This window comes from Choristoneura fumiferana, chromosome 16 (assembly GCF_025370935.1).
Source record: "Choristoneura fumiferana chromosome 16, NRCan_CFum_1, whole genome shotgun sequence".
NCBI lineage: Eukaryota > Metazoa > Arthropoda > Insecta > Lepidoptera > Tortricidae > Choristoneura > Choristoneura fumiferana.
The window spans coordinates 12,181,563-12,206,326 of NC_133487.1; the positions used below are offsets into that span (position 1 = coordinate 12,181,563).

Sequence of the window (24,764 nt, forward strand, 5' to 3'; positions counted from 1 at the left end):
TTAAAAAACCGGCCAAGAGCGTATCGAACACGCCCGAAATTTGATTCCGTAGCCATTACGAAAAAATTAAGTACTTAATATTTTTCTAAGGATTTCGTATTTTGTACGGAATATTCCAAGTTTAGGTATATTTTTAGGTACCTTAGGCTGCTATTTACTCTTAGGGGCTGTTTCACCATCCATTGATTAGTGTTAACTGGCGGTTAGGTGTGATGCCGTCTCTATTTGTTTTGTTCGAATAGACGGAGACGGCATCACATTTAACCGTCGGTTAACGCTAATCAATGGATGGTGAAACAGCCCCTAAAACTACTAATTTAATATACTTATAATTGTAACAGTACTACCTACTGTTTCAACATTACAATTCTAAGCATATTTAATAACTTCAAACGTGTGACGTAATAATTTTCGACAAAAGGGACCTTACATACAACGGTTTTTTATGCGATGACAACTCGCGTTTTTGGTGCGCGCGTCCTTTGCGCGTTTTCATCGCTTTTTGGCAAATGAAACGCGCTATAAGCATAAGCACGCATTTGTATCGATACAAACAAATTTGAAACGAACTTCAAACGCGCTTTTGTATCGATAAAAACGCACGGCGCCTCAACGAGGGGGTTAAAACGTGATACAACAAACGCTTGCGTTCGAAAAACGTGGCGTTTGTATCGCAAGGATCATGTGTAAGGTTAAAACGTGCCGGCTTCCTTCCGTTTGCTGAGCGTTCGACTTGCATTAGTATCGATACAAACGGGCCTTAAAAAATGTCGTGTGTAAGGTCCCTAAAAGTGCAGTGAACTTTACCGCGCCTACACATAAACTAATAGCAAAAAGATAGTCATAGAAATTCGATTATTGTTTCTGTAGGCGTTACATCGCTGTTTGCCTACGTCTGCGTGGTACTTGCTACATTGCTAATAGTATTTAAAATGTATAAGCTATGGCAGTTAAAACTGCATGATTAAGTGTGAAAATGTCTTTATTGTAAATACGAGTAGCATAATATTAATATACAAAGAAAAACTAATGTAAATTATCATTCAACCGTCGTAATATTTTGTTTTGGTATATGGATTTTGGCACATGTATGGCTTTTAAATTAAACGCCAAAATCCATATATCAAAAAAATGCACACAACGGAATTGGTAATCTCACCGACGGTATGTAAAACGATTTCTAAATAAATAATGTGTATTTAAATAAATTATTGCAGTCGTTCAGCTTTACGTTGTAATTTCAATATCTATCAATAGGTACGTTCCAACACTGCGACAAAAACTTTTGTCAACCCTTCTGCTGCAAAGTCTGAATGTTACAATAACTGACAGCTCTGCATTATATTTTTGATTTAACTGTGCCGCACAAAATCTGATTACTTTAACATTTTAAATACATTCCGTGATAATGTAACAAAAGGGTTGTCAAAAAATAAGCAGTCACAAGATAGAACCCCTTTATCGCAATGTCTTTCTTCGCATGTCATGTCTTAATTTAATAATTCAGCTGCTCTTTCTTTCGACAAATCGGTTTTGTTAATGTGACAGTTAGTTGACAGAAGCAAAAAGTTGTTTTAGGCAGCATTGTTGTCATAATCTCGATTCCTTGTGTGGGCTGCCGGCTCGATGGAAAGGGTTCTAGGTAACAGGTAGAAAGAAACTAGTAACAACGATTTAGCGATATAGTTTGTAAATCGACGTTTTCTACCAAAGTCCAAAGCCTAATAATAAATTTAAGTAATGTAAATTTATGTCAATGTTAAGTCAATAAAGTCGTATATAATAACGAGCACATATTTTTGTAATTTTGGCGGCATACCTACGAGGGCAACCGAGATTCGCTCGCTTCGTCGGGCTTAAACTTGAGAACAAGTTTACTCAGAGAAAAGACCAAGCTAGATTGGTTGTTCGCCCCCGAAAACCCCTACATGGCCAATTCCATCGAAATCGGTAGAGCCGTTTCTGAGATCTCTACAATAGATAAATACCTATACAAAAATTGATCGTTTAAAGGTATTAGATAAAGGTTGTGTTGGTTAGAAAATATCAGAACAGAGGAGTCAACCCAAGTTAGAAATACCAAATTATTGTGATTTTAATCTTAGCCAATATTTCATTATTTGGACACATGTCACCAGCAAACCATCAAAGAGGTACTTAACCCAGCAATCTAAATTCAAATATACAAAATTCGTTCAAACTAAACATTCATTAGGTAATTTAAAAATTCTATTCAAATAGCATCGTCCCCTCGTTAAACCGCTTAAGCTAATTATATAAAACAGTACGTACGAGGGCACAAAGCTTGTATTTTGCCTTTACCTTGCCCGAAGTAAAGCTAATAACTTCAGTATGCTAATGGCTCTAAAAAATATGTAAATGTTTACGCACTGTTTCCAACGTAATTTAAAATAGAGTTTTGCATTTTGAATAAAACAACTGCTGTGAAACATAAAGTAATAAATTTGTTCCAATGTGCCTTACTTTTTTTACTTCATACCTTTTTCTTCTTATCTGTTATTATTTTATGGTTCTATGTAATTTATACATTTTGTCGATTCGTGATCGTCACACGTTCTCACAGTAAACGCAACTATAGTGTATTCGCGTTAAGAAAAAAAGTGACTCATCAGTGCAACTGCAGACTAAAGCCATATTCATACTGGGGTTCAAAATAAAGCTATTTATTTCATAAAAGCAGTTTTATTATTACACATTATTTTCAAATATAAATATTACGTAATTATTTTAAAAAATATTCAAAATCGTCAAAAGTTTCATTCACATTTATAATAAAAGAATTCTGTCTGTCTGTCCATAATATCGTCTAAGTCCCACATGTTTTTTCTTCACTGACCACGTGCTCACAGCACTTCTTCCATTTGTAAGTCTATTGTTACTATTCCGTCGTAAAACAGCTTTTCTACGTCTTTAAGTTTAAATGTGGAGTTATTGACAGCAATATATTTTTATATTTGAGCCCAAACCAACTCTTTTGGATTGAGTTTACAATGGTACGATGGTAGGCGGAGGATGTCAATGCCATTTGCTTTGGCGGTTTCGTCAACTAAATATGAACAGGTGAGGTATCCATTTTTAAAATTGACAAAAGACACGTCTGTACTGTCTGAAGGGCTTACTTCAAATGGTCAATGTGAACACGGCTTTCTAATTTACTATGTTCTAATTGGTCAAGGGGCGTGGCTAAGCTGAGTGACAACGATGAGTCACTATTTTCTTAACGCGAATGGACTATAAATCATAGTTCCTTATCCTTATCATAAAACGCGTTGTCGCTATGATATTTTCAGTTTTTTTTTTAAATATACTCGTAGAACTGGTTTTTTTTCGCACTTTCCTACTGTTTTTGATTTATTTACTGTTCCTTACCCTTTATATATGCACATAGTGAGAGGTCGTTTCGTCAGCATGTCCCCTTTGCATATAATATTTGTTTGATCTTCAGCCATGCGCCATCAGAGGTACTGCGCTGGTAATAATATTTATTGACATCGGCATTATGCTACGGAGATAAAGGCGAACTAATTTGCTTCGATGAGAACATTTGTTGTGATTACATTTACATATACTTTAAAAGTATTTGTTCTTTGCTTAGATAAAAAATGGCTCATGGAAAATTTGTAGATATTATTAAACTTGTAAAAAAACTTCATCCGGCTGTTAAAACCTGGACAGGTTGGTCTTAAGTCCAAAAAAGTTTTTCATTTAGATTGACGGAGCTTTCAGACAGCTTAATTACTATCTAAAGTCCTAATAAATTATTTAACGAAAAAAGGCTAAAGTATTTTTTTTGAAGAGCTAATCGAAATCAAACGAGAGGCTAATTGCGAGTCCTCTCGAGAAGGGACACGTTTATTATTGCACCTTGGCACTTGGACCCTCCAGTTGAGGGGGCCTAATATTCCCTTAAACCGTAAAGACGTCAAAGGCGATACTCGAGACGCACTTGTCTATTTGTAATTGAATATGAAAATCTTTCGTGCCTTGCGAGGGCTGCAAATCCCCCTGCGCGAGAGTCATGGACGCTGGAAGCGCTACCAGATATCACATTGATCACGACTTCTTTTCGATACCGTTTATGTGAAACAGCAGGGAAATTCGAAAATCGAAGTTCGTGTCGTTTCGTTCGTCTGAGACTCTTACTATTTAATACGAGAGTGAGAGGGATGGTACGATACGAACTTCGATTTTCGAATTTCGGAGTAGGCCCACAGAACTGAAGGTCAGGCTAACCAGACGCTTTATTTCTAACGCACTCTGAACCACCACCACCACTTCGGTTTTGACCACTTCCTTCTATCACATGGTATAGGATCAGGGTACAAAGAGATGGTGGCGCTTTAGACAGACTAGTCACTTTTATGGTAAGTAGTAGACATACAATTATTGTTTGGGTTACAAGTAGTTGCTATGTTACCATAGGTAATACATAGGTTCAACATTCGTAATTGGCAAAAAAGCGTTATTTACCTACAAGTCGGTTCATATCGTCAACGGTGTTGGTATTAGTCACAAAGGCGACTTTTGAGTGATAACTGCTATACATAAAATTATCACTGAGTGTCAAGATACACTGGTTTAGGTAAAGGTGTAAAATAGTAAACCGTAAAACCAGACAACTTTGCCCGCTTTTTGCAAACATTGCGTGATTTGTCACGCTTACCATAACGTTTTAAATTAAAAGTCCTTACTACATACAGCTTTGCATATTGTTCTTGGTATATATTAAGAATCTACACTTGTTATCTTATCATGACATGCAACTTAAAGTTTAGAATATAGAATAAGTATGATCTTATCGTATTCAATTTTAGTTGTCTTGACCTTGCATTCCTTGCGCCAAACATTAGTGGGCAAAGTCGCCAATTTTTTTCTGAGTCCCCGATACAAAAAAAACTCAGTTAGCTAGGGTTGTAAATTTTTGGTTTAACCTGGCTTTGATGACGATGCCTAAATGTAACTAAACCTGTATAAAATTATTAAATTTAATATCAAAGTTTTATTTTATGTCAATTGCATCGTTGCTCATTCTGGTAATAAAATCTATGAACCTCCATCCATCTATGAATAACCTTATAACAGTACCGTGATAGGTAACGCGCAGCTTAAATCAGTAGAAGCCCAAACGGTAATATTGTACTGGGCAAAGTTGTGAACAATGCACCCGAACTTCAAAAAAAAAAAATCAAAAATATTTATTCAGTATCAACCAATGTTACACAGTATTTATGTTCGGCCCCTCCTGGTAAGTATGACAATACTTGTGTTAGGAGGTTCCGCTCCTCCCTTCCGGAGTTGTTTTAAAAAACTAAACTTAGGATATGACATTACCCAGCGTCATAAATCTGAATTTAATAGATATACAGAGATAAGCATTTGTAACGCACGGTTTCTAGCTAAAAAGTTATAAAAGTTTAAAGTAAATACCTAGCTGTTAAGACATCGGAAATAAAGTGAGATCAAAAGTTTTGATGACCTTTTTGGTCCACCAAAAAATACACTCGTCTTTGAAGGCGCCTGACGAGTGATTGAAGAATGGTACGGGCCCGTCGATAATCGATGTTGCCGGCATTGTTGTTTAACTTTACTCTACAAATTTTTAAAAAAAGTGTGCGATTGTCCATTTATTTATTTCAGTTATGTTAAAAAGTGCCGGCCTGGGCAAAGTTATGTCCAAAGGACAAAGTTGTACGGTTTTATACAAGCTCAGAATAGAAGTCTTCTTTTCATATGGTGTCAAGGTATTGTTTTGTGTTGCTCAACAAATATTTAAATCTATACTGCTTACTATGCATGTAGGTATAAGTACAGATTTTGACTCGTTACTAAAATGGTGCAGCTTGCTCTAATCTTTAGTTAGAAACTCTACTCACAATAAATAGTTCTAATAATATTAAACATCAAAGTCAAAGTTGAATCGCAAACGTTAAAAAGAATAAGAAAATTGAATCCAGAAAATACTTGCATATCGTTTCCAGTAGAATGCACGTAAGTCTGCAGCCACTTACGTTAGGGAAAAACTTGCAGTGAGCATCGGCTCTTCTTCATGCCTGGAGACTCCGTGGAAAGGCGAATAAAACGTTCCTTTTGAAGATATTCCTATTATATTTTATACTTTACTGTAGTTATGGTTAGGATTCCTTTTGGGAAAACGCAAAGGCGGGCTATCCACTTGCGCATTTTATTACCGTCCCATTTTTTATTTACCGTAAAATGTAAGTTTAATAAGCATTGTACGGTCCAAGCTGTATTTATTTAAAAAAGGAAATGTTTATGAGACCACGTTACAACGGCTAATAAATTCTGATGTGCACGAGTTGTTAAATAAATGTTACTCTATATTTTTAAACAACTATGATACTCGTATTCTTCCTCCCTCTCCAGTGTTGCCTATTAAGGAGCTTTCCTTAAATCATATTCTTTTACTTGAATTCAATTACTTTCGTTTCGTTCAACCGTTTAAAATATTACTCTGCATCTTTGATGTTTAGCGAAGAGATTTTTGACTCGACTTATTCGACGGCCATGTTTTCATTAGATGAGGAAAAAAGGTCAATTTAATTCAACATGAAAGATCGAAGGTCAGTAATGCCGAGTGGCTGGAACGAGATTTAATGAAAATATTTTTAAAAATGTTTTTCTTTGCTTTACCGAGTCCATCTTGTATGTTTTATCATCAGATGAAAATACGGCTAGTGGTGGAAAAGTAGTCAGTTAAACGTTTTGCACCACTTTGAGTTTAGTAGGAGCTTAAACAAGCAAATTCTGCTTTTGTTTTGTCACTTCAGTTTTTATATCCACTAACCGGTCTCAGTTTTATTGGGCAATTGGCAAGCGTACTATAAAATCCCAATAATTGTTATCTCAGCGATCCAGCCGTCTACAAAGGCTTCGGGTGTGTCGCAGCCAGTGACTTTATTTACTCTCAACCGATTCCCAGGTTTATCTCTTTCGGTTGAGCTTCGAATAAAATGCGGTACAATAACAATAAAGTAGGATTTTGCCACAGATTGCTGACATTTCCGCGAGACGAAGGAACGATATAAAACGAGCCCAAACTCTTATTAAAAAAGCTTTGCATATACCCAACAGGGCAAACAGCTATGGGATTTTCCTTGTATATCTACTTTGAAAGAGAAAAATGGAGCAGGGTTGTAGCTGGCAAGAATTTTATAAAAGAGCAATAACTTCAAGAGACTTTTTGTTAGACTCGTGTTTTAATACATAATTGTATAAATTGTGAGCAATTATAGCGCGCTCTTTGTGTAACTATACAAATATCGACCTACGTTTATAATTATCAAACCGTTTATCTCGTACAAAGGTATCACTTGCTAATGGCTTGGCTTTTTATATCCAGGCCAGAGACAGTATAATAACAGAGTTGTAAGCACCTTATTATGGAGCGAATCACGAAACGTACCCGAAGGCTAAATCGTGTAAGTGCGCTTTGTGTTGGTTTTGGCTTCAGCTGATATTAAAACATCTCTTCAGTGTATGAACACAATAATTGGAATCTATGTAAGTTTTTAACTACATTGCACTGTTTTTTCACATGAGCTACATATCTTCACAATTTTTCGTACTTAATGTACTTAGAACTAAACAAAAAATACTTTCCCACGTGCGCCGTCGTAATATGCAAAGCTTTTTATCAGAGCTTTATGTTTATCTTACCTTAGTTCCCTTCCTTATTAGCCAACGTTATTTCACGTTCAAGGATTTTCAAAAAAATATGTGTTCCATTACTTTTAATGAATTATCACATTACATTATCTTCAAACAACGACGCCTACAGTGCTAAGCAAAAAATGTATTTCGTGCGAAAAAGGCGTGGGGTATTTATTTGTGAGGCCAGAGTCGTAAAAAATCTTATGAATTTGTTATTTAAACAACGAAGCAGGGTTTTTATAAATAACACGGATATTTTAAGTCGATGCCGGTAAAAAATTGCAACTCATCATCTAAAAGCTTACTTAAATAGCTCCGCCGACTAATGAAAGGTTGATCGACGGCCGATTGATGGATTACAAATTTCCTTTGGTCTTCGTGCTAATTCTATAGTTGGGATCAATAATTGAACTATCCTTTGACCGTGTTTTAAAGTAGTTAAATAGATGATTAGTAAAGTTTCAAAGTATGCCCTTTATGCAACCAAATAATTAAGAGGGGATGTATAATGAGATTTGCTATTGGGTCAGTATTTAATTTTATATTCCTTTGCCACACATGCACAGCACAAGATATATAACTTTTCTAAAACAGGTCTCTAACTATATGTAGAATGGAATTAAATTGAATTTATTTAAAAACTTTAATTATTGAAACAGTTATTAAAAGTACAATTATTGAAATGATATGCTACCGCCTTATGAGGCATTTGTACTGTATGTTTAATTGTATTATTAATTATTTCATTGCTTTGTTCTTGGGTATTTGTAAATGTCGGTGATAATGCAACATTCTGAAAGGAGGTAGAAGAACATTGCGTTTCATCATTAGCAAACGTATGAAATCCCAAATCATCATTGGCATATGAGGTGGAAGGACGCGGTTCAGGGCAGAACTTCTTGGATTGTGGCTCCAAATGGATTGCTTGTGTTATTTTGGCACTTATGTCGGCTTTATTTTGGATGGAGTCCTCATATATGACTCGGCGACATTATTAGATCGCCATCCCCCATGGCGTTTTAAAGTCAATATATCGGCTCCTGAATTAGCCAGCAATGTAGCTGAAGTCCGCCTAAAACTGTGTCCGGTGTAAGCGTCAGCCTGTGGTAAGCCTAAAAACTTGGCAATTTCTCTAGGCATCGATCCAAATTTGTTCACTCCGATAGGCTGACTCGTGCATTTGCCGTTTTGAAAATTTTGGAAGAACGGTCAGATTTTCCTTTTGTTGAACGTAAACTTTCATATTTTTCACTATTTCATAAAATGGTCCGTGAATAGTAAATGACCGAGGAATTTTATTTTTAGTGTTCGGAATTTTGACAAGTAGCATCTCTCCGTGATTCTCTATATCTTTTGTCGTAATGTTGTTTAATTCCTGACGCCTACAGGCACCAGTAATTCCGAATATTAATGCGACCTGAAAATAAATAAAATCATAATTAAGTTATAATAATCGTACTTAGTTCCTATTATATCAACACTCACAATACCGCCTACAAATATTATAATAATGAATACAAAACTAAATAGTGGAACTGACCTTTGTCGCTAGATATTGATTATCCGGTGCTTCTTTAATGAACTTCTCCACTTCATTAGGTGTTAAAACCTTGGATTTTCGACTGTAAAAGCCGTCTGAACGTCTTTTCAAGAATGCAGTTAGATTGGTGTACGCTTTGATGTCAATTGCATTTTTATTCTGCACGGTACTCTTCACATAGAATATATATACACCAAAGCGAACTAGGTTTATACCTCTTCGCCAGTTCACTAAAGTAAGCCATGAAACGTTTTCTGAGAAAGAGCTTGCATTTTTGCTATTTCCATTGAATGAAATTTGCGTAGGCTTGCATGTATTTACTTTGATTTTGAGGGCAAAAGACTATCACTCGCATTTTGCGCTTCAACTATGATATCTGGCGGCGTACACTCGATAAGTAATTCTTCGTATCTAAATTCGACATTTTACAAAAACAACACTAACGAAATGCAATACTGTGAATAAACTTAACAAACAGAAACCCATTTAAAAGATGGCGGCCGTAATTTTTTTTTTCGCGCGCTCAGCGCTGCATGCGCGCGCAAGTCTGAGATAAGGGCACCGGCAAAGTAGCTAATCAGCCACATATTTATAAATTTTGAAATTGGGTATTTATAGTTAAAAATACACCGTCAAATTATAAATACCAACAAGCTAACAAGCAGTTTCATGAAATTCTTTAATTATTTATCACATTTTGAATTGAATTTTATATTTACGCAAATAACTACTTAGCTGTTTTCGAAACATTAATACTTCTTGCTAATATTTAAAAAGATATGTAATGAAAAGGCACTAGTGCGATAATGTAATGTAAAAGGCACGGCATGGGTAATATTCTGCATTATCAGTGTAAATACGCTGTAATAAGACCTACTTTACGAGCAGGTGTGTTGAAAATTGAATTTAATTAAATAATAAGCGAGTAGGTACTTCGTAAATGAATTCGTAATCAGTGTAATATTATATATAATATGTCTAAATATATGTAATTTATGTTTTTTTATTAATTTTGTTTCCTATCATATTATTGTATCTTGTGTTGTGTACTTTGAATAAAATTATAAAGTAATACTATAATATGTTGCGAATGGCTGAAAAATTGCTTTAAAATGTAATATAACTTAAGCTAATACTGCATCTTAATATTTCCAATAGATATAAATATTCATTTTTAAATAAGCTTTTTATCATTGTCTACATATCCAGTACTGTTCACGAAAGAAATAAGCTTATTTGGCGATTCAAACATCTACTATAAACATCAGGATAAAAACTGGCTCACAAAATCCTTACATCGCATTTTGAAAGCGCTTAACTCATCTTATTGGATTTTCTTAGTTCGGCGCTGCAGTTATTTCTATAAAGTTTTGATTAATCAAAGTTTGTTACCAATTCCAAGTAATTACAACTGAGGAAATGTCTGTCGGGTCGGAAATATCTTTACCGGCCTTTCAATATTTAACCAACGGGATCGTTGGCAGTTGATGGGTAATTATTAAAATCATAACGGTTGGCGCCGAAAGCTAATGGAGTTCGTGTGATTTTTTTATGAGTGAGCCACATCTCACCTACTAATTGGCCTAATTATGATGATTAGAGATTTTAAAGTTTCAGGAAAGTTATTTTAAGAAAGGTATTTTTAATCACTTATTTATAGAATCCTTAAAAGCGTTATTAAGGGTGGGCAATGAAGTGAGCATTTGTGTTTTATTTAAGGCATTGTAGATCCAATTAATACAAATAAATGCCGATAAAGTAGGTAAAATATGCATTTTTCCTAAAATATATTTGTGAAATTATAACTATTCTAAAAATTATTTAATGCAACCGTACCTATATTATAGTAAGTATGTAAGTAGTTTTTTTACTTGTTGTTTATCCACATCAATACGTATGCTTTTTGGTTTGCTTGTGAATTACGATGTACAGCAAATATTAAAAGAAAGGTCCTCTGACTGACTGCCTCGCTGACCGTCTGATTGACTGATCAACGCTCAGTCCAAACTCTTAGCCATTGAAGGCTGATATTTTGCATAGAGGTTTTATGTGGTCCGTAGCATAGCTATAAGTTTTGATTTTCGGAGTATTGTCGTTAGGAATAATAAAACTAGATCGATTGTTCCCCCAGAAAGCCTCACATAGCAAATCCTTAGAGCCGATTCTGAGATCACCGAAATAAATAAATGAACAAGACATGCTTGTTTAAAGATATTGGATAGATAAATTCGATTTTATCTTTGTGTGGACGAAGTGGCGGGTAACAGTTAACGTTAAAATTTATTTTATACGATAATAAGCTTGCTAACTGTTTGCTACTTTATGTGAATTTAATTTAAGTATCCCAAGGTGTCGGGAATAGGGCCCGCGGTCAACTTAAGATTTTAACTATAAAACTTTTACGTCCTGTATTAAATGAACGCTCGGACTATCCTGTCATTAAACTCTCGTAACTACTAATTATTGCCTCAGGTAAAAAATAAATAAATAAAAGCTTTTAACAAGTTCAACTGCAGTGCGAATTTAACCGTCCGCCGATTATTAGCATCACTCAAATAATTTTACAACCGAAGATCTTCAAAATATTGCTCACCGGTACTGTTCATCATTGTGTTAACACAAATCGTTACTTACTATAAATCAGATTGTTCGTTTCATAAAATACTTGTGTATTTTATATAGTACTTAAACTTGTGTACTTTTTGTAGTAGTTTATACGCTATCGGCAGGTACCCAACGGGTCGACGCCGACGCCGATGTCAATAATTCAGGAGCATTCGAGGTCTTGGTGATCGGGCCATGTTATAAGAGTTGATAGGTATTGAAAGTGTTACCACGATATATGCTTACATAAAACCTAGCGATCTGTTACTAGAAATGTACCTATATATGTCACAGTATCATGGTTAAAGCCGTGATTATACACATTTACATCCTTAGGGATGTAAATTTGTGGATTTGGATGTGGATGGTTCCTTGCACGCATAAATACATAAGGAAAACAACCATCAGGACTACGAATATACTTATGTGAAAGTACGAAGAAGAAGAATATTTACGTGAAACCTGTTAATTAATGTCTTAAATACTAGAAAAGTAAACTAAGCACGCTATTGTAATATCATGCTATCTTATAAAAAAATATCAAAAATACTTACATAAAAAAGTAACCAAGACGCGCGTAGGCGTAGGTATACGAAGAGTCACCTTTATTGTATTTATTACTAATTTGACAGCGTCGCATCAGCTTGAACGCATCGATTTCGCTCGTTTCGCTCGCTCGATCCCCCGCGCTAGCTGATAATATATAATTTAAGTATAATTAATAGACTACTATTGCTTATACATAAATTTATACATCATGGTTGTATCGTGACTCCCTTAAAGTACATTACTATATCCTTAGAGATATGATTATATTATCATAACTCCAACTATCTTACTACGACATATGTAAAATATTTTATGACTAAAACCAATCACAAATGAATACAATAAAAGTAAACTGAACTGTACGTATAAGAAATTATAATAGATTGGCAAAAACCGCCATCCACCTAACACTTAAAACTTTAACAAGGTATTACAACGGGTACTCTGTGCTCACCTTCTCGGTAGTAAATGAAACCAATGCAGGCGCACTAGATCACCTGCGAACCGCACGCGCATAAATCAAAAACAATGCGTACATTGCAATTAAGCGAGAGCTTCTACCGTAAGTAATAAGATTCGCACACTGGAATAATAACATTTTATCTTGGATCTGAGAACATTAATATAATAATTACATCATACTATTGACAAGACCATTAATATAGCTGTGATCAGTCGCTGCTTGAGTAGAGGCAACAGAACCAGTGGAGTTGTGTTAGCTTTATAATCTTTTGCATTATTGTAAATGTCAGTGATTCTGTGTCTATAATTATTAGTGCATGAAACTATAGTCATATTAAAGCAGATTCAGATAATAGGGTAAAATCATCATTAAAATGGTCATACTATTTAATCCTAAGACTTTTATCGTAGAGTTAAAATATTGTTAAAACATATGAAAATGAGTGTTTTATTGAATGCTCATTATGACACACTTAAACATGATTGGATAAATGAGACTCTTAGAATTTTATTTCTTACTAGCTGTTGCCCGCGGCTTCGCCCCGTTGTATTTTTTATGTATTTTGTTCCATAAAAACCTCCTGGCAGTAACGAACACAACAATAAAATAATTAGCGAAATCAGACCAGTCGTTCCCGAGTTTTGCGCTTAGCAACAAATTTCACGATTCATTTTTATTTATAATAATATAATATATAATAATAATAGAATAGATTAATCTACTGAATGGATTTTCTTGTTTTTTGATTGTTACGAGTATATAAAGTAAGTAATCGCAATGTTCTTTTAATTAAAGCTTATAAGGCTTACTTTGCGGGCTTCCCTCTCATCGAATAGCTATAGCCTCAATTTAAACCTCTTGCTGGCGTTGATTCCAAACAATATTAGTTCGTAAGTCCATGCAGCAAAGTCTCAAATCTATCTAAAAATGTTCAAGTATTGCTTTCCATTTATAAGAATAATAAGGATGGCATCCAATTAGTTGGCTCTAATTTGATGAGCTTGATGTAAAAAAAATGATTTATGCCTACTAATGAATATTGGGAAAGATCAGACGAAGCTGTGGACGAAGCAACACGAATTTTAAGAATATAATAAATTAATTATATTTAATATTGCAAACATTTAATGAAATATAATTTTTTGTACGACAGGAATCGTCAAAAAACTGAGGTAAATATCTTAACTAAAATATCTTGACACAGTAATCATCAACAGTTACAAAATCTTCACAATCTGCGACGCAGGAACTTAGTATTAAAAAAACACCTGTGCTATAAAGCGTTGACCTTATTGGTCATATTATAGGCTGATTAGCCTAATACCCTTCTTTTGTTAGAAAGTGCCAGTAGCAGCCTGTACCTTACAGCATGCTACTGCAACAAGCAAGAAGCTGCTGCTATCACATCGGACGTCATTAATCTTTTGCGTGCACTTCCTTACTATCGCCTTGTTAACTCGCGTTAACCTAACGACATCATTATAAGAAATTAAACACGTTTATGAATAAAAAACCGGTCAAGTGCGTGTCGGGCCAAGCGCAGTTTAAGGTTTTGTAATAATAGATAGAAGCTGAAAATTATATTATCTGTATATTTATACACGTAGTGTTTCTACGACAGCAAATAATAAAAATAAAATAAAAATAAAAATTAAGCTGAATCTCAACCAACTACTATAAAGTGTACAGTGTACATTTTGTTTGGAAACAGGGCTCTGCTAACACTGTTTTTTCAGTTAGTTTTTATTAGATACCTACTGCTGGTTATAGTGTAAACTCGTATTTTAACATACCAACAAACTTGTAGGCAGCCGTCGGTGCGCGAGTTGGACTCTTACTTGACTGTTTTTTTTTACAGATAAAGTTATTGTTGGCTTTGAGGACCATGATTATAGCTCTTATGTTGATGTTTAACTTCCGTTACAATCATTGATATGAGTGATTATCTCAGTAAAACCTCTGACCACCCAAGCTTTGTACACGAATATTGCGTTGCGTGATGTTTGGAATATATATGACGTTCAATTATATGAACTGTTTTTAAATATGTAATAGGAGGAAGGGGAGGCGCTGTGTTGAAGTTGACAGCTCCATTTTGTAACTACATAAAAAATATTTAAAACTTTTCAGTAAGTATATCAAGATTTGATACACATAAATAATAGTACATCAAAGTTTTCTCTCTACTACTTTGACTTCCTTGTGACCAAAAATGTATTAAAGTATCTAATTGTCAGGAGGAAAGAAATAATTCAGGTTTCAATACGGATGCTAATTACAATACTTTATTAACTATTCCTTCATTTAACAAGCGGCGAACGAAGTCTTCCTATTAATCGGACTGGAGAAAAAGAAACGAAACAAATTCATAGTAAGGTTGCGGCTCGCGTAGTTGCGATTCATGGATGGACATACTGATATATTTAAACTGGATATAACCAATTGGCTAGACAGTCTTAGTGTGGGGACCGATATAAGTAAGTACCTATGAGAACAAGTACTTTAAAAAATCCAACAAACACTTTTATATGAGTACCAATGCCTACGAGTACTTGCATAAATTAAAGCACTAAACAAACAATATATTCTAAAGTGTAAAGTTAAGCACTGCAAAATAATGCACTGAACTGTAAAACATTTCTAATTGTTTTATATTTTTAGTGTTCAAGCCTGGGGTGTTGTTTGATTTTATACGGTGTTTTAAAAATCCGTTCGGAATATTGCAGTCATTGCAGAAGAAAGTTTGGATTAAAAAAAAATCATAACAAATGTTTTCATAAAAAAATCAAAGTTCAAATTGTACTGCGCTAAAGGCGAATTCGAATCATAAATTCCGATGATGAACCTTTAGGTACAGAGGCATTCAGTCAAGCTAGCCTTCTGAAGAAAGTAATCGCTGTGTTACTAACCTTGCCCTATCACTTATCAAATAAAAGAAGCGCGATTCATCCATTCTTAGTTCTTTAATTGTTCCTTGTTTAAACAAATCGCAATAAAGAGTCTGCAGGGGACTGCAACGGTATTAGCTGACTTCAGAGAATTTTATAAGAAAGGACTGTAGTTTGTATAGAAATGCAGTCCTGTTCTCAGTCTTTATTGTCTAACATTCGGACGTTCGCGATTGCATTACCGTCTCTTTCCATCGTCATTCTATACGTTTTGACTGACAGAAGTGACAAAAACGATTGTTTCCGCGTTCGTTAGACAATATAGTGCCTCGGATCTCGAGTCTCGGTGATATCGACAGTGAGATTAACCCCTGCTTTTAAATTATAAGTATAGGTATTGAAAGTATAAAACGCTTTTTCAAGAATTGTGGTTATCGTCTTATTACCGGGCAATTCAAATTTATAATTCATGATTTAATTTCGTTCTACCATTTTTTAATTAAGTACGTACTCGTAAATAAATATTCCCGTAACAAACTGCTGACTTAAACAACTAAAACAATTAATATTATGCTTCAGTCTTAATTAGAATACAATCTTATATAAGAATACATTATGATTACTTATCTTGAAAAATATAATGCATGCATAAGTCTACGAGTTCCAACCTGATTTTGGTTTAATCTGTCTTTACCTAGTTAATTACGAGTAGCTAAATGGTCACATTAACTTAACCCTCTCGAAAACGTAAGTACCTACCTCACAGGTTTACTCTTTAACTTTTAAGGAAAACAAAATAATTAAATTTTGTATACGACCAAGAAATACTGTCATTGAGGTAGATAAGTTAACTTTTCATTTTTAATTTTCAGATGAAGATGTGCAGAGCTCGTATGCCAAATGTATTTTTTTTTTTTATTCGACTGGATGACAAACGAGCAAGTGGGTCTCCTGATGGTAAGAGATCACCACCGCCCATAAACACCTGCAACACCAGGGGTATTGCAGATGTGCTGCCAACCTAGAGGCCTAAGATGGGATACCTCAAGATGGATGGATGTATTTTCGATGGACGGCACTAAGGCTCCGCAGTTCCGAGTTACAGCGATCGTTCCCTTGCCAATGTTTTACGGGCTCTGTCTTTTATCGTGTGGCCACTCCTGGATTGCTGAGCTTTTGTTTACCACTTTGAGATGTGTCCAGATTAACATCCTCATTGCAGAGGTCGTTTAAATAAGCGTATTTTCGGGCTTGGCAATTAAAACCGGTCAAGAGCGTGTCGGACACGCCCAAGATAGGGTTCTGTAGCCGTTACGAAAAAAATAAGTAATATTTTTCTAAGTATAGCCGGAGGAGGCCGAATTGGCCGAATACCGAGTAGTAACTGATAATAATAATTGTTATATGTCAAAGTGTGTCAATGGCTGCATTATTACATTTTCTTGTTGAGTCCTTACACCAGCTTAAAGTATACTTAATTGTTTCATTTATTTTCAAACACATGCCGTCACATCAGGAACATATAAAAGCCATAATTAAAAACCTACATCTTATTAATTGAATATGGTCAAAGAATTCCTTAAATTCTATCACATTTCACTCTTCGATTGTTCGTTACCACGCACGTAAAGTGAATTAATGAAGCTTAATAGTCCTTGGGAAGGTAGTCGGTAGCAAAAACTATAGCGGGTAAGCACGTTAATACTAGGCGGCTGGTAAGGAACGTAAGACGCAGTCGCTAGACTATCGAAAAGCAATTATTATACACGAGGTTAAATTTGCAAGAAGTGCTTTGGCTATCTTGTTTTATGCATGTACTTTTTTTATCGACTGGCTCGGAACGAGCCGTAACGCAGCACATTTTACAAAATTTGTTATTGGAAATTGAAGCAGCTATACCAGGGTTTCTTAAAAATGGGGCCGCAGTTCTTCAGTGACATCAAAATTAACTGAGCTGCTACGAGTTAAACTGGTCTTGTAATATAAGACTTTATTTTTCCTTCTATAATATTCATTCGACGTTGGGATCACCCGGTTGGGATGAAGTTATTATGGCGTCAAGCCGCTGGTTTGTATTGGTCCGATTCAAATGTAATGATGAACTTTCACTAATAAAAGCGTGACATGATGGATGGCGTGTCTACTGTATATAACAATGTTAGTTAATCGAATGGCGTAAACTGTCGTTAAAACACGTTTCCGTGGTGGCCTAGCTATCAAATTGGTTGACTGTATCTAGTATTTTTTTAAGATCACTTCCATTGCCCCTAGCTTCGCGCATACATCATTGAGGAAATGCGCTAATTGTTTCCAGCCAATTGCACGCTAAGTACATGTGCACAGGTATGTGTGAGAACGCTTTATACTTGCCGCTCATTCACTTTGTACCGCCGATACGATGATAATTCGATCATAATTTTATCTATAAAATGCTTGAAGCTACAGTTGATAAATAGTTTTAAAACTAGATGCTACCTATGCATTTATTTGCTGGCCCATACTGGCTTTTTTGCTCGCTTTGTTTTTTTGGACAGATTAATACACCTTAAAACCGTACCATACAAATATCGAGCAACCACAGTGTAGCGTAGTCCCGTTTTGTTCGAAAAAAAGGGAGGACAAAAGTTTCCGAAAGACAAAACTGTGTCAAAACACAGACATTTATTGCCCCGTAACGCATAATTGCCATAATTAATTTCAGGTTATGCAAAATATTCAAGAAATTATTTAATTAATAATTATAGATTAAATTAAAGAAAATAATAATAAAACTTACCTAAGAAACCTTAACTTAATATATATGTTACTATAAAAATTATAAAAAGAACACAGATTAATTGAAATTCCGGGATTTTGCGGAATTAACATGCGTGGGATTTCCTAAAAATTCCATAGTTAGAACAACAAATTTACACGTGTCTCTAGATTTTGCGGCTGAGATTTTTCGATTTTACATACTTATATCCTGGTCCTGAGGGAATATCGAAATAAAAAACAACCTCGCAGAAACGCATACAGTTTCCCATAGTACGATTTCGTACACTAGTAACACTAGTAGTAGTTTAGCTTATTGCACAAATGGGGGAGAGAGCTAAACTGGGAGTTTCTGTGCGCAATAGAATCCGGAATACAGAAGTTCATCGAAGAACTAAAGTCAGCGACCTAGTTCAAGAATATGCAAGTTGAAGTGACAACAGGCGGGCCACATCGCTTGAAGAACATATTATATTCGTTGGGGGAGACAGGTTTTCGAGTGGTGACCACGAATTAGAAGACGAAGCGTTAGCAGGCCTCCCACTAGCTGGACTGACGACATCGTGAGAGTTGCGGGCAACTGCAAGAGGCGAGTTGTCGTTCATGGTGACGTTCTACTTAAAGTCAAGTCTTTTTTCAACAGTGGACGTCTTCTGACTGATGATGATGATTGTTTGCATTTTATCCATGTGTCAATGCGTGTTATAAAGCCTAACAATTACTTAGTACCCATTTACTTTTTTGTCGGTAGGCCTCCACCAAGATGGAGCGGATTATACGAGGTTTATGCCATTATTGTTTCTTCCTATTCGCGATTCTGCACAAAATAAATTCCACACAGCTGAATTTGATCACATGCGTAATGCTTCACAGTCATTATTTCTACGCAGTCTTGTTTCTTCCTATTCGCGATTCTGGACAATATGAATTCCACACAACTGAATTTAATCACATACGTAATGATTCACAGTCATTATTTCTACGCAATCTTGTTTCTTCCTATTCGCGATTCTGCACAATATGAATTCCACACAACTTAATTTACTCACATGCGTTATACTTCACGATACTATCTTTATCTTTTATTCTATCTATTTTCTATGATATCTTGTTTCTTCCTAGTCGCGTTTATAAATAAAAAAAAAAAAACAGACTGCGTGAGTCGCTTTTCCCGCGGTAAAAATTATCATGGTCGCGAGCTTTAAGTTATGTGAACGGAACACCTTGAGACGAAGCTTCCCGAAGGCAGCAGCAGCCTAAATAAAATAATAATAATAAACAGGGACGATTGAAATTAAAAAAAAAAAATTTTTTTTCTCCGCCCCAATTTTGTCCGGGTTCGATTCCCGGTTATGTATGAGATTTTTAAAAAAAATAATTACAGAATCGTGAAGTATAACGCATGTGATTAAATTCAGTTGTGTGGAATTCATATTGTGCAGAATCGCGAATAGGAAGAAACAAGATTGCGTAGAAATAATGACTGAATATCATTACGTATGTGATTAAATTCAGTTGTGTGGAATTCATATTGTGCAGAATCGCGAATAAGAAGAAACAAGATTGCGTAGAAATAATGACTGTGAAGCATTACGCATGTGATCAAATTCAGGTGTGTGGAATTCATATTGTGCAGAATCGCGAATAGGAAGAAACAATAATGGCATAAACCTCGTATAATCCGATGGAGCGACGACCTGGTTAAGATCGCGGGATCGCGTTGGATGCGGAAAGCACAAGAACGGTATGAGTAGAGAGCCTTGAGGCCTATGTCCAGCAGTGAACGTCTTTCGGCTGACATGATGACTTAATTTCCGTCGTAGTTTTTATTTGATGTTGACATTTATGAACCACAATAGCAGTTTGAGTTTTACACTGAAATATATAAGTTGGACAACAGATAGCTTGTGTATCAGTATCGGAAAGCGAAAAGCCCTCCGGTACACGTTGAATATGACGGATACCATAATCATAATAAATATTTCCTTTAAGAATATTCTTCCTTATAAATCTGTTTGCGTATTCGTGTCCTCACTGAAAACAAGAGTGACGGGAAACGTCCACGACGGCGTCCCATGGGAAATCTTGACAAAAAGGTTCCTTGCGCAAACAATGGACGACCAGTCTGTTTAAACTTAAGGCGCGCGACAGACACGAGGCGACGAAAAGCGGCGATAACGTATTTTTTTCAACTGCAGTTAAAATATTTTGAATGCTTTTTTTTACTGAGATTTAGAGACTCTTAAATCGTTAATAAGTTTAGTAGGTTCGGTAGTTCTGGAGATTACCCCTACGTACAAATATACAAACAAAATTCAAGTTTTTATAATAATGATGATAAGTGGGGATTAGATTTCGCATTTTACTGACAATTATAATTCTTCTCTTCTGAATCGCTCCCTCATTGCTGAGGATCGTGACTCCGTTTCAGCTTGTCAACAGCAATTCTCCATCGGTTACGATCAGCTGCCTGGTGGAGTGCAGCGCTGATTGGTAGGTTGATCTGCTCTGAGATCTGATCAAACCACCGTCTTGGGCTCCGGCCTCTGGGTCTTTTACCCTCAACCTTCCCTGTGACCATCAGGCGTTCAATATTGCTAGCATCTCTGCGAGCAATGTGTCCAAAGCATCGCAATACTTGCTGCAGGCAGATGGTAGACAGACGCTGAGCACTCTCTATTTTTAGTTGCTCCAGGATCGATATGTTAGTGCGGTGGGCTGTCCATGGAATCCTTAACAGGCGGCGCCAGCACCACATTTCAAAAGCGTCTATTCTTTATCTATCGTAGTAGAATCTTGCTAGCATGCGACATTAGGGTTATTGTTCTATAATTGTTGCAGTTCGGCACGAGAAGCCGTGGACAACGGACGTGTCCACGCGAGCTAGTAGAGTGAATCCAGTGTAAATAGACCCCTGTGTTAAAGTTGCTTCCTTGTACCAAACGTGTCTTCTGTGCCTGGTTTTTATTTACTGTCGGACTCTCCTTGTCACTCCTACACATTAAGACTATAAGGTGCTCCCCTAGCGGGTTTTAGAGCGAGATAAATACACCTTGCATGGCTGCTACGAACTGCTACATTAAGCTACGCGTCGCGTAGCACATACGCGGAGCTCTACGAATGCAACTTCTTCTATCTCTTTTTTTCCATACTAATCTCTGCTGCCTTCGCCTTTGCTTGCATTAACACTATAAAATAATGTCGAAAAAATCAAGCGCCGCACGTTCTCCAAGCGGTGAAATGGACCGCTTTAAGGACGAAATAAAGGAAATCCTAACTACTTGGAAAAGTGAGCAAGACAAATATTTAAAGCAAGTCCTTAAGGAACAAAATGTGCTAATGTGCAAGTTATCTGCTGACATCTCCGAACTCAAAGCACAAAATATGTCGATTCAAAAGACAAATCTTGAAATCGAAAAGTCCGTCGCATTCATAAACCAGCAGTACGAGGAAATCAAGAGGCAAATTGATACACTCCATCGGGAAAGGAAGGAATATCTATTCACTATTGAGGAACTTGAGAAAAAAGTGCTAGATTTACAGCTGAGCTCGCGCTGCTCCTCAGTAGAGATACGCAATGTACCGGCCACTGAAAACGAATCCGCGGCCGACCTAACCCAAATAGTGTCGAGCCTTGGCAAAGTACTATCGACATCCACGAATGGAATACGTGACATTTACCGCGTCCCAGGCAAACCCGACACCATCAAACCAATTGTGGTAGAGTTCAACTCGGTTGATGTTAAAAATAAAGTAATCACCGCAGCGAAAACCTACAATAAGGGCCGGTCTAAGGACGACCGTCTCAACACTTCTCACATCGGGCTCAGTAAAGTTCGCCAACCCATCTACGTCGCAGAACATCTTCCTAGCTCAATCAAGAAATTATTTTTCCTGGCCCGAGAATTTTCAAACCGAAATAATTTCAGGTTTTGTTGGTCGAGTAACGGTAAAGTCTTCCTTCGTAAAGAGCAAGGAGCCAAATACATTGTAGTCAAATCGGAGCAGACACTGCGCGATCTTCAAAAGGAAATGTGACTATCCTGTGCTTTTATTATGTTTCTAGTGCCTTTATTATTTATAGTGTCTATTCATCTGTTATTCGTATCCGTTTATAATTTTTGTCTAATAACTTCTGTTAATGTCAAAGTTACACGTATAATTCTCACACAAACAAACATACATACATCCAAACATAAACACGCAATCAAACACACAACCAAACACACACAAACCAAACACATCCAAATATACACATACACAAATACACACATCCAAATATCTAGCCAGCTCTTGAAGGTGTTGCTGATACTCGGACATACTCCCATTGTGGGTTGGAGGCATTGTGGTCTCAGTTTAAAACTCATAATCTTACTACAAAACCGTATTGCTAAATTACATTTCAAAAATGACCTCTTTAATTGATATTAATTCTGAATTGGATTCCCTTAATGCTTGCAACTCTATAAATGTAACCAGAGCTGCAGAACTATGTTAGGGACTTCACAAAATAATGGATTAACCATACTCCAGCTTAATATTCGCTCTATAAATAAAAATTTCGACCAATTTAGAATTCTTCTCCTAGAGATGAAAGTTTCTTGCGACGTTCTAGTTTTGACCGAATGCTGGCTTCAAAATCATGTGAACTTGCCCCTTTTGGATGGTTATATTTCCTACTCCACTTCAAATCACTCCAATCAAAACGCTGGTGTAGCAATTTACGTAAAATCCTCTCTAACACATACAATTTCAGAACCTCATCTTAAATATGCTGACAGCTTGATATGTATCATAGATAATAAAATCGCTATAGTAGCCGTATACAGGTCCCCATCTTATACCCAACTGGATCAGTTCGAAATTTTTCTTGAAACCCTTAACAATGCGCTTACGAATTTAAAATCATATAATAACATAGCTCTTTTAGGTGATCTTAACATTGACATCAAACCCTTAAACGAAGATAGATTTTCTGATGAATATTTAACTCTGAATGCCTCTCACGCGTTGTCACCAACACATGTTTTCCCCACTAGATTAAATAAGTGCATCGATCATATTTTACTTAAATCTAAATTTACAGCTACCACTCTTGTAATAGAATCCCACATTACTGACCATCTGCCGACTCTCCTCTGCCTTCAACTGAAACACAACAAAAATCATGACAATAAACTTAGGTCAACCATTGACATCGCTAGTATTCAACTCGAAATGGCTGATACTGATCTCTCTCACATTCTGCTTATAGATGATGCAAACTCCGCAACCGATAGTTTAATATCTATTTTATCCTCCGTCGTCGCTAAGCATACCATATTAATACCAGTACCTAGGAAACAGAGAATCCTCAAGCCCTGGATCACTCCAGGATTACTTCGCTGTATTCGAAATAGAGACCGTCTGCATAAAGATTCTAAAAATGCCCCCAACAATCAAATTATTAAGACAACGTACATACGCTACCGCAATTTTTGTAACCTCCTTCTGCGCAAACTAAAAGTAACACATGAGAAAAATATCTTATTGAAATCAAAAAACGATGTTAAAGCGACTTGGAAAGCTATAAAGAAAATAACAAACACAGAAAAACCCCGTAACCCACCTCTAGAATTACTTAAACTAACAGAAAACACATGTAAGTCATTAGACAGTGTAAATAATTACTTCGTTGAAATCGGTAAAAACCTAGCCTCAAATTTAACGTCGAATTCGATAGCAAACGCAAGCATCGCATCATACTTACCGAAAACCTATAACCCCAATTCAATGGTTATCCTCGAAACCGATGAGAAAGAAATAGAATCCATTATTATGGGAATACGGTCCGATTCTGCCACCGGATGGGACGGCTTGTCTCCCACTATCTTGAAATCTATCCGTAGTTTCATAATTCCAAGTTTAACTCACATTGCAAATACAGCCTTCCGCACAGGTGTATTTCCAAACGCCTGTAAAAAAGCCCTAGTTCATCCAATCTACAAGAATGGTAATCGTAGTATAATATCAAACTATAGACCTATTTCCGTCCTATCAACTATTTCTAAAATACTCGAGAAACTTCTTAACAGACGTCTAATAAATTTTTTGAATAAAAATAATATTGTATCTGCTCAGCAATACGGTTTTCGACCAGGAATTTCCACCGAGGACGCCGTCGTCGATCTTGCCTCTCACATCACATCTGCTCTTGATCAGGGTCTTAAATGCATAGGTGTTTTCCTCGATTTGCAAAAGGCTTTTGACACTGTACATATTCCCGCCCTTCTGT

At 36.0% G+C, this 24,764-nt stretch overlaps 1 protein-coding gene and 1 pseudogene across 1 annotated transcript; one reads left to right on the forward strand and one right to left on the reverse strand.

The window, feature by feature from the left end:
- Window positions 1-8,634: 8,634 nt before the first annotated feature.
- LOC141436580 (uncharacterized) lies at window positions 8,635-21,248 on the reverse strand (annotated as a pseudogene).
- Window positions 21,249-21,688: 440 nt separating this feature from the next.
- On the forward strand, window positions 21,689-22,528 carry LOC141436581 (uncharacterized). The gene has a single exon (XM_074099580.1). It carries the CDS (start codon window positions 21,689-21,691, stop codon window positions 22,526-22,528), a length of 840 nt encoding a protein of 279 aa, XP_073955681.1.
- Window positions 22,529-24,764: the final 2,236 nt, after the last annotated feature.

What these genes read in the sequence shown, in the direction of transcription:
- LOC141436581 (XM_074099580.1), top strand. Translation starts at nt 21,689, where the DNA reads ATGTCGAAAAAATCAAGCGCCGCACGTTCTCCAAGCGGTGAAATGGAC.